Here is a 14,274-nt window from a genome sequence, read left to right as displayed (position 1 = left end):
ACTTGTTCAGTTCTCTCCTCTGTCAGCGTTCCCTTGCCTTGTTATTTATGGTTCTGTCAGCCCATATGGCCTAATTCCCATTCTTACTCTGTTAAATGTCTCCTACATGTCTGTTTTCTAGCAGTAACTCCTTTTATCTGAAATAAAATTCTTATGTACTTGCTCATTTCTTATGTACTTGCCACGTTACAATGAAAAAAACTAATTATGCATGAAGTTGGTGCTAAAATGATCATAATAAAGGATAAAACAAACATCAGGGAAGTAAAGACTCCAGTAATTATTTTCCATTTTTTTTTATATCTAGGTCTTTAAGAAACAAGGAAGATAGCTTTCAAGTCTAAACACTGGAGCGACCTAAATCACATTAACATAACAATCATCCTCTCCTAAAGGAAACTAAATGAATACATGAATGGAAAATAGTATTTAATATGTAGCTTTCAGAATATAGAAACATCTCAGAGAAATTGTGACACCAGTGTACGTATATATGAGGTAATGTCTGTATAATTAGCAACTCTCACAGCAATGGGAAACATTACTTTTTGGATACATTATACATAAACTTTCTATCTCAAGAATTCCACATTGTTGTAAAATTATTTCAGTTCAGTGCTATGGCAGTTATGCAAATAGATGTAAACTCCATTCCCAGATGAACATTAAAAAAGCAGAATGCCTATTAATTATGTTATTAACACAAGTGTCAACAAAAATAGTTTAACAGGTGCAGAAACACAATACTGAAAATATAATTATCAGTACAGCTGTCTTAAAAGAGTTAACTAGTACCATCAGGCAAGCACTTAAGGTCACTGTTTTCATGTTTCACTCTTTCAGCCACCATACACCAGTGTTACTATCAGTATCTAAATAAAGTGTTTAACATGCTTATATTTTATTTAAGAGCTGGAATACAGGCTTTACAATATATCTGAAACATCATCAATACTGTGATAATGCCATTATGATAAGTCTATGTGTGTGGCATTAAAAAAATAATGGCTGGTTATAGTATGTTTTTCTGAACTGAATTTTAAATTTTCTAGAGGCTAACATGATAACATTTTTCTTCTTGACATGGTATATTCACAATCTTCTTTCATAAAGTTCACAGGCATTTCTTGTCTTTCCCTGCACGATCCTGTAAGAAAAAAACATGACTTAGGTAGTTAGAGAAACAGATTCATAAATATGACAAGGACTTTTAAAAAACATTGTCCTTCAGTTCTGGTTTCCTCGGTGTGTATGCCCAGCAGTGGGATTGCTGGGTCGTATGGCATGGAAGCAACCTAGACGTCCATCGGCCGACGAATAGATAGGAAAGTTGTGGTACATATACACAGGAATATTACTCAGCTATAAAAAAGAATGGATCTGAGTCAGTTCTAAAGAGGTGGATGAAACTGGAGCCTATTACACAGAGTGAAGTAAGTCAGAAAGGAAAACACCAATACAGTATATTAATGCAAATACATTTACATTTAGAAATTGTATTAGAATTTAGAAAGATAGTAACAATGACCTTATATGCAAGATAGCAGAAGAGACACAGATGTAAAGAACAGACTTTTGGACTCTGCGGCAGAAGGTGAGGGTGGGATGATTTGAAAGAATAGCATTGTATGTATTTTACCATATGTGAAATACATGACTAGTCCAAGTTCCATGCATGAAGCAGGGTACTCAAAGCTGGTGCACTGGGACAACCCGGAGCAATGGGATAGGGAGGGAGGTGGGAGCGGGGTTCAGGATTGGGGACACATGTACACCCATGGCTGATTCATGTCAATGTACGACAAAAACCACAATACTGTAAAGTAACTAACCCCCAATTAAAATAAATTTAAAAAATAAAATCATTCTCTTTTCTATGTATAGTTATTACAAGGATAATCAAATGAAAATACAAAGTCTCATATTTTAATAAACTACAAAATGTGTAGTTTTACTTGAAAAAGTGTTTAAAAGGAAAAGAAACAACACTCTTGTTAAGTTAATCTTTTCCCTTGCTTTAATCTATTTTGCTTTCATTTCACAGGTTATACAAGGAAAACAAAATTTCTAAAATTCCCCTCTTGCAAACCTAATTAAGATTTTTGGCAAAGAAAGAATGAAGGAAACAAAAAAATCCATATGGGTGGCTTTTTTTGTTGTTGTTCTTCTGACATTTGCCAATAGAACTGGCTTCTCCAATTATACTCTTTGCTGATCATAAGACGACTATAATACATCATTTAAGACGAGGAAAATGGGATAGAAATTAACCACAAGAGATCATTTTATTGAGAAAAAATATAACAAACAATGGAGTTGTATGGTTATTGCTGCAACAGAGAAGCTATCAAGCTCTATTTTGGGCTGAGCATTTTTGCTTTCATCAGGGCAACTTCAGTAACATTAACTTAAAGCAACTGAGTCAGAGGACAGCATTAGAGGAGGCATCTGAATAATAAGGTATTGCTCTTATGTGTTCACATATATCTTAGCACTTTTGATAAAAATCATAGCTTTAATGGAGCTGCTACCCTGATGAGCCCCTTAAGCGATGGGTGATTTTCCAAAATGCAACTTTAAAAGTGGCTAGTGCTGACAAGTCTGTGCTGTCAACCTGAATACGCTCTGTGCTTTTTTTTTTTTCTAGAAGATAGTCAGGGCAAACAAGGACAGGCAAAGAATACATGTTTTGAAGGTACTGTTTTCCAATATTTATTTAGTGCCTATAACAGGGAGGGGATCAGATGGGGAAATCCAAAGAGGTTTAAAAGATATAAAGTGGCATTTGTTTACAATAGAGAAACCAGTTTCCCCTCTTCCACCTGTTTCCTTAATATTTTAACAGTTCTTTATGTCATGATTTATTTTATTTAAAGTATATAAAACTGAAAAGTTAAGTTTCCCCTAAGAAACTTTATGATGTAATTCAGTTATTGAAGTTGGTCTGACATCAGAAGTAAAATTCATGAAGGATAATTTGGTACAGCTTTTTACTGTGGCTGGTCTAGAGCAATCTTTAGCTTCTCAAGTGGGTTCAGAAGATGAATATCAAAATGGTTCTGGCAAAGAAAGAATGAAGGGAACGGAAAAACCCATGTGGGTGGCCATTTTTTTTGTTCTTCTGATATTAGCCAACGGAACTGGCTTCTCAGTTCTGGCTTATATTGGCTTATACCCTTTCCTGATCATAAAATGACTATAATACATCATTTAAACTGCAGGAAAATGGGATAGACATCAACCATAAGAGATCATTTTCTGCACTGAGAAAAAATATCACAAACAACAGAGTTGTGTGGTTACTGCTGCACTGGGGAAACTATCAAGCTCTCTTTTGGACTGAGCATTCATGCTTTCAAAACAACTTCAGCAACATTAACTTCAGGGTTAGGGTTAGTTAGGTTAGGGTTAATGCTGTCAGAAGACAGCATTAGAGGAAGTATCTGAATAACAAGGTTTCCTTTGTGTTTTTACACATATCTTACTTTAGACAAAAACACATCTTTAATGGAGCTGCTACTCTGACAAGTCCCTTAAGCGAAGGATGATTTGCCAAATGAAATTTTTAAAGTGGCTAGTGCTGACAGGTCTGTGCTGCCAATGACCTTGAGTATGTTCTGTTTTCTTTTCCAGAAGAGTGTCAGGGCAAACAAGGAATGGCAAAGACTATTAATACATATTTCCAAGGGACTGATCTCTATTTTTTTTTAATTTAGTGCCTATAACAGGGATAGCTCAGTGGTAAAGAATCCACCTCCAATGCAGGAGACATGGGTTCAATCCCTGGGTTGGGCAGATCCGAAATGGCAACCCATTCCAGTATTCTTGCCTGGGAAATCCCATGGACAGAGGAACCTGGCAGGCTACAGTCCATGGGATCGCAAGAGCTGGTCACGACTTAAGCGACTAAACCACCACTACCACCATAACAGGGAGAGGATTGGATGGGGAAATTCAAAGGGATTTAAAAGATGTAAAGTGGGATTTGTTTACAATAGAGAAACCAGTTTTCCCCTCTCTCATCATTAATATTTTAACAGTCCTTTATTTTAAGATATTTTATTAAAAATAAATCAAGTATATAAAACTGAAAAGTTGTTTCCCAATGAACTTTATGATGTAATTCAATTATTGAGGTTGGTCTGACAACAGAAGTAAAATTCATAAAGGACAATTTGGCACAGCTTTTTACTGTGGCTGGTCTAGAGCAATCTTTTGCTTCTCAAGTGGGTTCAGAAAGTGAATATCAAAGTGTAAGAGTGACTTTTAAGAAAATGGTTCTCATATAACGACACCTAAATCTCAGAATATTATTCACACTCTCATATTGGATAATGAGGGGTTAAGTATAGGTGAATGGGGAAAAAAATGTGTCCAATTAAGAAATAACTTTCCTACAGTAGTAGATATAATGGTCATCTGAGTTAAATTCACCCAACCAATCCATTTTAGTTTGTTCATTCCAAAAGCCACCACAGTCAACAAAAGAGTCTGAAATGCAGTACTTGGATGCAATCTCAAAAAGGACAGAATGATCTGTTTGCACCCAAGGCAAACCATTCAATATCACAGTAATCCAAGTCTATGCCCCGACCAGTAATACTGAAGAAGCTGAAGTTGAATGGTTCTATGAAGACCTACAAGACCTTCTAGAACTAATACCAATAAAGGATGTCCTTTTCATTATAGGGGACTGGAATGCAAAAGTAGGAAGTTAAGAGATACCTGGCTGCTGCTAAGTCACTTCAATGACTGGAGTAACAGGCAAATTTGGCCTGGAGTACAAAATGAAGCAGGTCAAGGTCTAACAGAATTTTGCCAAGAGAACACACTGGTCATAGCAAACACCCTTTTCCAACAACACAAGAGAAGACTCTACACATGGACATCACCAGATGGTCAACACTGAAATCAGATTGATTATACTCTTTGCAGCCAAAGATGGAGAAGCTCTATAATCAGCAAAAACAAGACTGGGAGCTGACTGTGGCTCAGATCACGAACTTCTTATTGCCAAATTCAGACTGAAATTGAAGAAAGTAGGGAAAACCACTAGGCCATTTATGTATGACCTAGATCAAATCCCTTATGATTATTTAGTGGAAGTGACACATAGAATCATGGAATTAGATCTGATAAGACAGTTCCTGAAGAACTATGGGCGGAGGTTCATAGCTCAGAGGCTGTGATCAAAACCATCCCCAAGAAAAAGAAATGAGAAATGAAAAACAGTTGTCTGAGGAGGCCTTACAAATAGCTGAGAAAAGAAGAGATGTGAAAGGTGAAGGAGAAAAGGAAAGATATACCCATCTGAATGCAGAGTTCCAAAGAATAGCAAGGAGACATAAGAAAGCCTTCCTCAGTGATCAGTGCAAAGAAACAGAGGAAAACAATAGAATGGGAAAGACCAGAGATCTTTTCAAGAAAATTAGAGATACCAAGGGAACATTTCATGCAAAGATGGGTACCATAAAGGACAGAAATGGTACTGACCTAACAGAAGCAGAAGATATTAAGAAGAGGTAGCAAGAATACACAGAAGAACTATACAAAAAAGATCTTCATGACCCAGATAACCACGATGGTGTGATCACCCACCTTGAGCCAGACATAATGGAACGCAAAGTCAAGTGGGCCTTAAAGCATCACTACAAACAAAGCTAGTGGAGGTGATGCAATTCCAGTTGAGCTATTTCATACCCTAAAAGATGATGCTGTGAAAGTGCTGCACTCAATATGCCAGCAAATTTGGAAAATACAGCAGTGGCCACAGGACTGGAAAAGGTCAGTTTCCATTCCAATCCTGACAAAGGCAATGCCAAAGAATGCTCAAACCACCGCATAGTTGCACTCATTTCACACGCCAGCAAAGTAATGCTCAAAATTCTCCAAGCCGGGCTTCAACAGTATGTGAACCGTGAACTTCCAGATGTTCAAGCTGGCTTTAGAAAAGGCAGAGAAATCAGAGATCAAATTGCTAACATTCGTTGGATCATCAAAAAGCAAGAAAGTTCCAGAAAAACATCTACTTCTGCTTTATTGACTACGCCACAGCCGTTGACTGCGTGGATCACAACAAACTGTGGAAAATTCTTCAAGAGATGGGAATACCAGACCACCTGACCTGCCTCTTGAGAAATCTGTATGCAGGTCAGGAAGCAACAGTTAGAACTGGACATGGAACAACAGACTGGTTCCAAATTGGGAAAGGAGTACGTCAAGGCTATATATTGTCACCCTGCTTATTTAACTTCTATGCAGAGTACATCATGAGAAATGCTGGACTGGATGAAGCTCAAGCTGTAATCAAGATTGCCGGGAGAAATATCAATAACCTCAGATACGCAGATGACACCACCCTTGTGGCAGAAAGCAAAGAACTAAGAGCCTCTTGATGAAAGTGAAAGAGGAGAGTGAAAGAGTTGGCTTAAACTTCAATATTCAGAAAACTCAGATCGTGGCATCTGGTCCCATCACTTCATGGCAAATAGATGGGGAAACAATGACACACTTTATTTTTTGGGCTCCAAGATCACTGCAGATGCTGACTTCAGCCACGAAATTAAAAGACATTTGCTCCTTGGAAGAAAAGCTATGACCAACCTAGACAGCATATTAAAAAGCAGAGACATTACTTTGCTGACAAAGGTTCATCTAGTCAAAGCTATGGCTTTTCTAGTAGTCATGTACGGATGTGAGAACTGGAGTATAAAGAAAGCTGAGAGCCGAAGAATTGATGCTTTTGAACTGTGGTGTTGGAGAAGACTCTTGAGAGTCCCTTGGACTGCAAGGAGATTCAACCAGTCCATTTTAAAGGAAATCAGTCCTGAGTATTCATTAGAAGGGCTGATGCTAAAGCTGAAACTCCAATACTTTGGCCACCTGATGCAAAGAACTAACTCATTTGAAAAGACTCTGATGCTGGGAAAGACTGAAGGTGGGAGGAAAAGGGGATGACATAGGATGAGATTGGATGGCATCACTGACGTGATGGCCATGAGTCTGAGTAAGCTCTGGGAGTTGGTGATGGACAGGGAAGCCTGGCGTGTTGCAGTCTATAGGGTCACAAGAGCTGGACATGACTGAGTGAGTGAACTAAACTGAACAGTTGTAGAGAGTTTATCTTGTTTAAAGATATTTGAAGGGCTTTCTTGCTCAGGATTTGATTTAATGCTCATGAGATATTAAAATCCTCATCTAAGCATTAAAGAAGCCAAGGTGCATGAATGTCAAATGATTCACCCGAGGTTTACAGAATTGTTTAACCATGGGGCTAAGAGTTTTTTTTCTTCAAATAGATATTTGTTACAGGGAATTGGTTTTATAGGTGGTAAGAGAGTAGAACTGAAACAGGATGGCAAGGCAACTTAGCAATTAGCAACAGGAGAAAACCACTCTTTGGGTTGAAGGGCAATGGAGGAGACAGTATTACAGATCCCAGGAATGAGGGACACCAGGTGGAAGCCCCCAGTGGGAACTGGGACTGTGGAAAGAGATGAGGCTGCTGTGGCAGATGCTGCCCAAAGCTGAGAGAGCAGGCGAAGTTCCTGGCTTTCCCCTTTTCCTGCCTTTAGTCTTTTACCCATGCCTCCCTTTGGATGAATCTGCCCAGAAGCCAGAGAACAGATTCCAGAACTGATAGTCCAATGACCAGCAGGTGAAAGAGCGTAATAGTTAATGATGATGATTTCTTGACTTTGAATCCAGTTGTGAATGCTATCACTTTTCAGTTAGTGCCTTTGGGTACATTATTTAACATCTACGGGTCTCATTTTCCTCATTTACATAATATATATTTTAATTGACAAGCTAAGACAGAAAGTACGAGGATAACATATATGAAGCCACCAACTAAGTGCTCAGTCCAGAGCACATCCTTAGTAAGTACTATCCATTAAACATTAAAAAAACCTGGATATAAGGCCTAAATGCATCAACGCCCAACTCTCAGCAAAACCTGGATGTAAGGCCTAAGTGCATCAATGCCCAACTCTCAGCCTGGTACTTGGCATATTTGGGATGAGGTCATTTTTTCAAAGACACAGATTTAACAGTCACTTTCTTGGGAGGCGATTTCTCATAAAAGCTTTGTGAACACTTTTATCAAGAACGTATAAGCTGTAATCTGAAATTTTTTGGGAAAGCTTTTTTGCATTGAGTGTCTCTTAGTAACATATACTTTTTAGGGATTAAGAGAATCATTGGCTGCTGCCACAGTGGGAAATTCAGCAATGAAGGAGTCTTCCTGCTGCTTCTCCATCTAGGGATCTAAGTGTTTCTGACACCTAGGCAGAGTCCACTGGTGTAAGGTACTCATCCTTATTGCCTATACTCTGACCTCACACATGGGAAGGTGAAAAAGTTCTTTTTCCAGGCGAGAGGATTCTAAAGTGTTTCTCCACTTTCCATGGAGGATCTTGAAGGATGCAAAGGAATAATTCTCATCTCATCAGGCCATGATGAAGCCAACAATTTCAGGACCTCTGTTTTAGAGATGGGTAAAGGGTGGTCTTGCTGAAAATCTAACTGGTTTCTCCAGACCCTGTGAACTGAGCTTTGGGTGTCCTGGGTCTGGAGCACATAAGGTATCTATCTGTCTCTGGTTGTCCTATTGTCAAAGTAGGTTAGTTAAACATGCAACTCGGCTGGGAATAACAGATTGCCAATGTGCTTTGGACCTTCTCTTAACTGGCTGTAATCAAGGCCAGAGTGCCTGGAAAAGAGTAATTCATTATTTCAGTAAAATTTCAATAATGGTGATAATTATGGTAAAAGCTCTCATTCCTTGGGTGTTTACTGGCCAGGTACAATGCTAAGTGGCCTACATATTTTCTTTAATCCTCCCAACAAGCTGGTGAGCCAGGTGCTATTATTGTTCTGATTCTACAGATGAAGAGAAGTGAGCCCCAGAAGCGTGACATAAACTGCTTGGGATCACAAAGCTAGCATGAGAGTTGTTATTCCAGTTGTCCGACTCCAAGGCCTATGAGTAGAGTGCTTGCTTGTCTTGTACCAGGCACGTTGCGAGGCCTTGAAGATACAATGACCACTGACAAGCAGGGAAATGAGTCTTGGGACTAAGGTTTCTTGTACAGTGAAATAACTGTAAAACTGTAATTGCTAAAAAGCCTCAAATGAAGGCCACAAACGCTACCAAATTCTAAGGAAAAGCCCAACCTGAAAGCAGAAGAGCAGAGACAGTCCATTTTGGGAGGAACTAGGAAAGCCAGGATTGCCTCTGGAATGGGTGGGTCTTCCCAGTGGGCTGGCAAATCAATTCAGGTTATGACCTGGCAGCCCAAGAGGGAAGGCAGACAAGCCCATTCCATGGGTGAATGTAGGGAACTGGCTCTTGCTGAACTGAAGGGGAAGAGAAAGAAAATCATGGCCCCAACTTTGTAACTTCAATGACAAAATGGTTTTCTCTATTTCCATCTTTCAACTCAACTCTGGAGGAAAAACATATATTTGAATGCTTTTGGGTTTGTCTTAAGATGTTTAAAACAGGACAGAAGAGTAGTGTGATGTAGGTCTTCGATTTTTGGTTGTATTTTGACATGCACATGGCAAACATTCCAAATGTCAAAACTAAATTATTTCAGGACCAGCCTTGTTTTCAATGTTGCTCAACTCTTTTGCTTAAAACATCACCACAACTGTAAGTTAGCATGCTGTAAATCTTTATGTCATGATTATCTTGCATATTGATGTCCCACTCTTAAGCCTCCAAGTAAAAATTGGCTTAATCATTTAGCAAAGTCAGAATTAAGAGCACTTGGGAAGGTGAACAGCCCAAATAATTGACTTAAGTAATTATTTTTTAAAAGCTGAGGCTCGTAAAGTGGATGTCACCCACCTGAAGTTCTGAGTGTTCTCTCAGGAGCCGGTCGTACTCTTTTGAAAGTCTCTCTGATTGCATCTTCATTATCATCACATCATTTTGTGCCTTAGAAAGGGCTAGAGAACATTGAATAGAATTAAAAAATCTTGAATTTGAAATTATTTCAAATTTATGGGAAAGTTGCCAAGAGAACTCCTTTGTAGCCTTTATTTGATATTGTATTCTCTCTGTACAAGCACAATTATTTTCTTGAACCATCTGAGATCAAATTACAGACTTCATGCCCCTTTACCCTTAGGAAATCACTGTGTATTTCCTAAGAACAAAGATATTCATAGTATAGTTACCAAATTTAGGAAATTTAACATTAATATAATACTTTTTATCTGATCTACCATCCATTTCCAATCTTCGCAACTGTACCACTTATGTCCTTTTTATCATTTTTTCAGTTCTAGTCCAGATATCTAGTCCTATATTGAAGATTAGCATTAAGATGTCATATCTCTTTAATTTCCACTAATCTGGGATAATTCATTAGCTTTCCTCCTTGCCTTCTTCTCCCTACTCTTCAACGACACTGATATTTTTAAGAACACAGCCCCTTTTTTTTAATAGAATGTTTTCCATTTTGATTTTGCCTGATGTTCTCTGATTAAATTCAGATTACATCTCCCTCTTACATGCAAATATGACATAATGTTGAATGTATGTTGATGCTGAATGTATCTCAAGGTTATAACATCCAGAGGCCCATCTGCCTCTGTTTTTTCCATTTTTATAGTTATTTTCCTCCTGTAACTAAGAAGTGGTGAGACACTTAAGACTATGTAATGACACCACCTTATGGCAGAAAGCAAAGAGGAACATAAGAGCCTCTTGATGGAGGTGAAAGAGGAGTGAAAAAGCTGGCTTAAAACTCAACATTCAACAAACTAAGATCATGGCATCTGGTCCCATCACTTCATGACAAATAGACGGGGGAAAAAATGGCAACAGTGACAAACTTTATTTTCGTGGGCTCCAAAATCACTCCAATCGGTGAATGCAGCCATGAAATTAAAAAGTGCTTGCTCCTTGGAAGAAAAGCTATGACAAACTTAGACAGTGTATTAAAAAGCAGAGACATCACTTTCCTGATAAAGGTCCGTATAGTCAAAGCTATGGTTTTTCCAACAGTCATGTATGGATGTGAGAGTTGGACCATAAAGAAGACTGAGTGCTGAAAAATTGATGCTTTTGAACTGTGGTGCTGGAGAAGACTCTTGAGAGTTCCCTGGACAGCAAGGAGATCAAACTAGTCAATCCTAAAGGAAATCAACCCTGAATATTCATTGGAAGGACTGATGCTGAAGCTCTACTCTGGCCAACTGACGCAAAGAGCCGACTCACTGCAAGACTCTGATGCTGAGAAAGATTGAGGGCAGGAGAAGGGGGCAACAGAGGATGAAATGGTTGGATGGCATCATAGACTCAATGGAAACAAGTTTGAGCAAACTCCGGAAGATAGTGAAGGACAGGGAAGCCTGGTGTGCTGCAGTCCATGGGGTTGGGACATGACTGAGTGACTGAACAACAAAACATCCTGTTTCTTGTCAAAATGTCAAGCTTATATTCAGCATCTACCGATAATTCTTTCCCCAAATCAATCTTTGTTATGATGATTGCAAAATAGTGATTTTCCAACTTCACCATTCAATCCAAATTTATCAGTCAGCACTGTAGTATAAAGAAGAGTCTTCCTTTCTTTCATATCCATCCATCCACCATCAGTATGAACTAAAAATAGATTCCTATTTTTAAAAATGATTTATAACTCATTAATATACTTAATTTCCCCCAGGTCTGGCCAGGGGGAACCCCTTTCAGGCTGGCATTTATGTCCTTTGACTATGCCCCCAACAGTTTCTGGCACAAGATGTTCCAGATTTACCCTAACCTTTCCCAGGTTCAGCCTGGACTCAAGCATTACCGAATACAACTTATCAGAAGGGTCTGCTTTTGAAAAAACTTGAGGGTGGAAAAAAATTTTTATCATTTTTACTAAGAGATGGGCGACTCTATTTCCTTAAGAATGATCACTTTCTTATACAAAGTAGAAAAATATGGGTGTATAAGTGGTGTTTAAAGACATTACTTCAACATGTAAGTCAACACTGTGTGTAGAAGCCAGTGAGCAAATGTGCAGAAGGGAAGAGTTGTGTAAGATGGACTGGAGAAATTCTGGGAATCCTGAACTAGCTCTACATGCAATTCTGCACATGCAGCCTTCAGAAGTTCTACATTTGTAAATCTTTGAGGGTAGGATTTGAGGAAAGAAAGTGGGATTTATAAAACTTAAGTCACTTTTTTTGCAAAATGAAATTAAATTTTAGGTTCTCTTTATAAACAGTTTGATTGTCTTCCCTCCTGAGAAGCCATCATATGGGCATTTTTATATATAAATGTGTAAGTCACTATCAACTGAAGTACCTTTTGTATCAATACTTTCTTGACTATTTTGTCTAATTAAACTCTGCATTGTTCTACATCTGTGCTGTCCAATATGGAAGCCACTAGCTTTATACGGCTATCGAGCACTTTAAAAAATTTTTGTAATTGGAATATAATTGCTTCACAGTGTTGTGTTACTTTCTGCTGTACAACATTGTATGAATTGGTTATATGTATACGTATACTCCTTCACTTGTGAGACTCTCTCTTACTCCCTCCATCCTACTTCTCTAGGTCATCACAGAGCACTGGGCTGAGTTCCCTGCGCAACACTTTAAATATGGCCAGTGCAACAGAAGAACTGGGTTTTAAATTAAATTTAAATTAAATTCTGATTTAAATAGCCATACATAGCTAATGGCTGGTGATATTAGACAGCATAGCTTTATAATTTCCTCACATTACTTCTATAGATCCATAAATCTAAATTAGGTATTAAAAACTGAATTTGACAACTTTAATGTGTCACTCAGTAAAGAAAGGCATGGGCTGGATGTGGAAGAGAGATTTCTGGTAGTTAGATTTCATAAGGACCCATAGCCACAACATAAACATAATGCATTAGTTTTCAATTTGGGCATAAGGCATTTCCTAGAAGATACTCGTGGAGAAGGCAATGGCAACCCACTCCAGTACTCTTGCCTGGAAAATCCCACGGATGGAGGCACCTGGTGGGCTGCAGTCCGTGGGGTGGCTAAGAGTTGGACGCAACTGAGTGACTTCACTTTCACTTTTCACTTTCATGCACTGGAGAAGGAAATAGCAACCCACTCCAGTGTTCTTGCCTGGAGAATCCCAGGGATGGAGGAGCCTGGTGGGCTGCCATCTATGGGGTCGCACAGAGTTGGACACAACTGAAGCGACTTAGCAGCAGCAGCAGCAGAAGATACTCGAAAAAATAGAGCATGGTGTCATCTTCAGGACCTTCCTTACTAAAAATGTTTAAGAGTCTTGACTTGGGTATATAAAAAGCAAAGAAGATTCTACAACTTAGTAATATCTGAGTAGTCTGTAATAGTGGTTTTAAAAATGTTGATCAGGAGCTTGTATCGAACAGTTCTTAATGTTAAAAATGACTTATATTTAAATTTCTGACATGAATAAATTAATTAGGAGATTTAATAAATCATATATCAACTCATTAAAAAATACTATTACAACTTCCTTATTAAAAGATACTATTTTCTTATGAATTGTTAGGAGAAAGAATGAATCAGGTGACCCTACGAATCTGTCAGAAAAGCTAGAAACCATGTGTATAGCCTATCCAGAAGTTTCTTCTGATTATGAAGAAAGTACAAAGATATAACAAAACAACTGCAGGCAAATCCTGTTTTTCTAGCACTTATCAAGTCAAGGCATGAACTGTGTTTCTTATTTTATTTTGTATTTCAGTGGATATTACTAAACCTAATGATTACTAGCTTACTGATTTACTCCAATTAGGAGAGGCTGTTACTGTCTAAGAGTCTTCTGGACTGTTTCCCAGTCCTTTCTTTACCTCTCATTTTATAAAAACTACAATATTCTGTTTTGGTTGTCTTCTAGCTCCTTCTGGAACTGCCTTTATGACTAAGCAATTACATAAAGTTGTTATCTGACATTTGAATATGCTTCTTGTTTTATTTCAAACCATGTTATTTTGGAAACAGCATATATAAGGAAGACATCAGACAAGGAGGCTTGAGGTGATACATCTAAGTCACTATTTCAATTTTCCCATCTGCCAAACTGAGCTATCACTTTCCAGTAGTGGTATGGAAATATTGAGATATTTCATGAGATTACTGGACAGGTTCAGTTATGCTCACTGGAACTTTTAGAGGCACAAATCATTAATATAAAGAAAAACTCTAATTAATATTACAGTGACATGCAGTAAGCCAAAATGTTTGTGTAAAACGACATGTAAGCAGGCCAAAAATATCTGTGGTTTTCCA

At 38.2% G+C, this 14,274-nt stretch overlaps 1 protein-coding gene across 2 annotated transcripts in view; it reads right to left on the bottom strand.

Moving 5' to 3' along the window:
- Positions 1-280: 280 nt before the first annotated feature.
- BCAP29 (B cell receptor associated protein 29) overlaps positions 281-14,274 on the bottom strand; it is a 52,605-nt gene continuing 38,611 nt past the window's right edge. For both annotated transcript variants that reach the window (XM_045166396.1, XM_045166397.1), the window contains exons 7-8: positions 9,857-9,957; positions 281-1,147 (exon numbers count right to left, since the gene is read on the bottom strand). In XM_045166396.1, the coding sequence (XP_045022331.1) occupies positions 1,115-1,147; positions 9,857-9,957 (134 nt within the window). In that variant the 3' untranslated portion in view covers positions 281-1,114. The remainder of the gene's footprint in view (positions 1,148-9,856; positions 9,958-14,274) is intronic.

The sequence above is a fragment of the Bubalus bubalis genome, chromosome 8, assembly GCF_019923935.1.
Source record: "Bubalus bubalis isolate 160015118507 breed Murrah chromosome 8, NDDB_SH_1, whole genome shotgun sequence".
NCBI classification, from domain to species: Eukaryota; Metazoa; Chordata; class Mammalia; order Artiodactyla; family Bovidae; genus Bubalus; species Bubalus bubalis.
The sequence above is the reverse complement of the archived record's forward strand: the minus strand, read 5'-3'. Positions and strand labels throughout refer to the sequence as shown.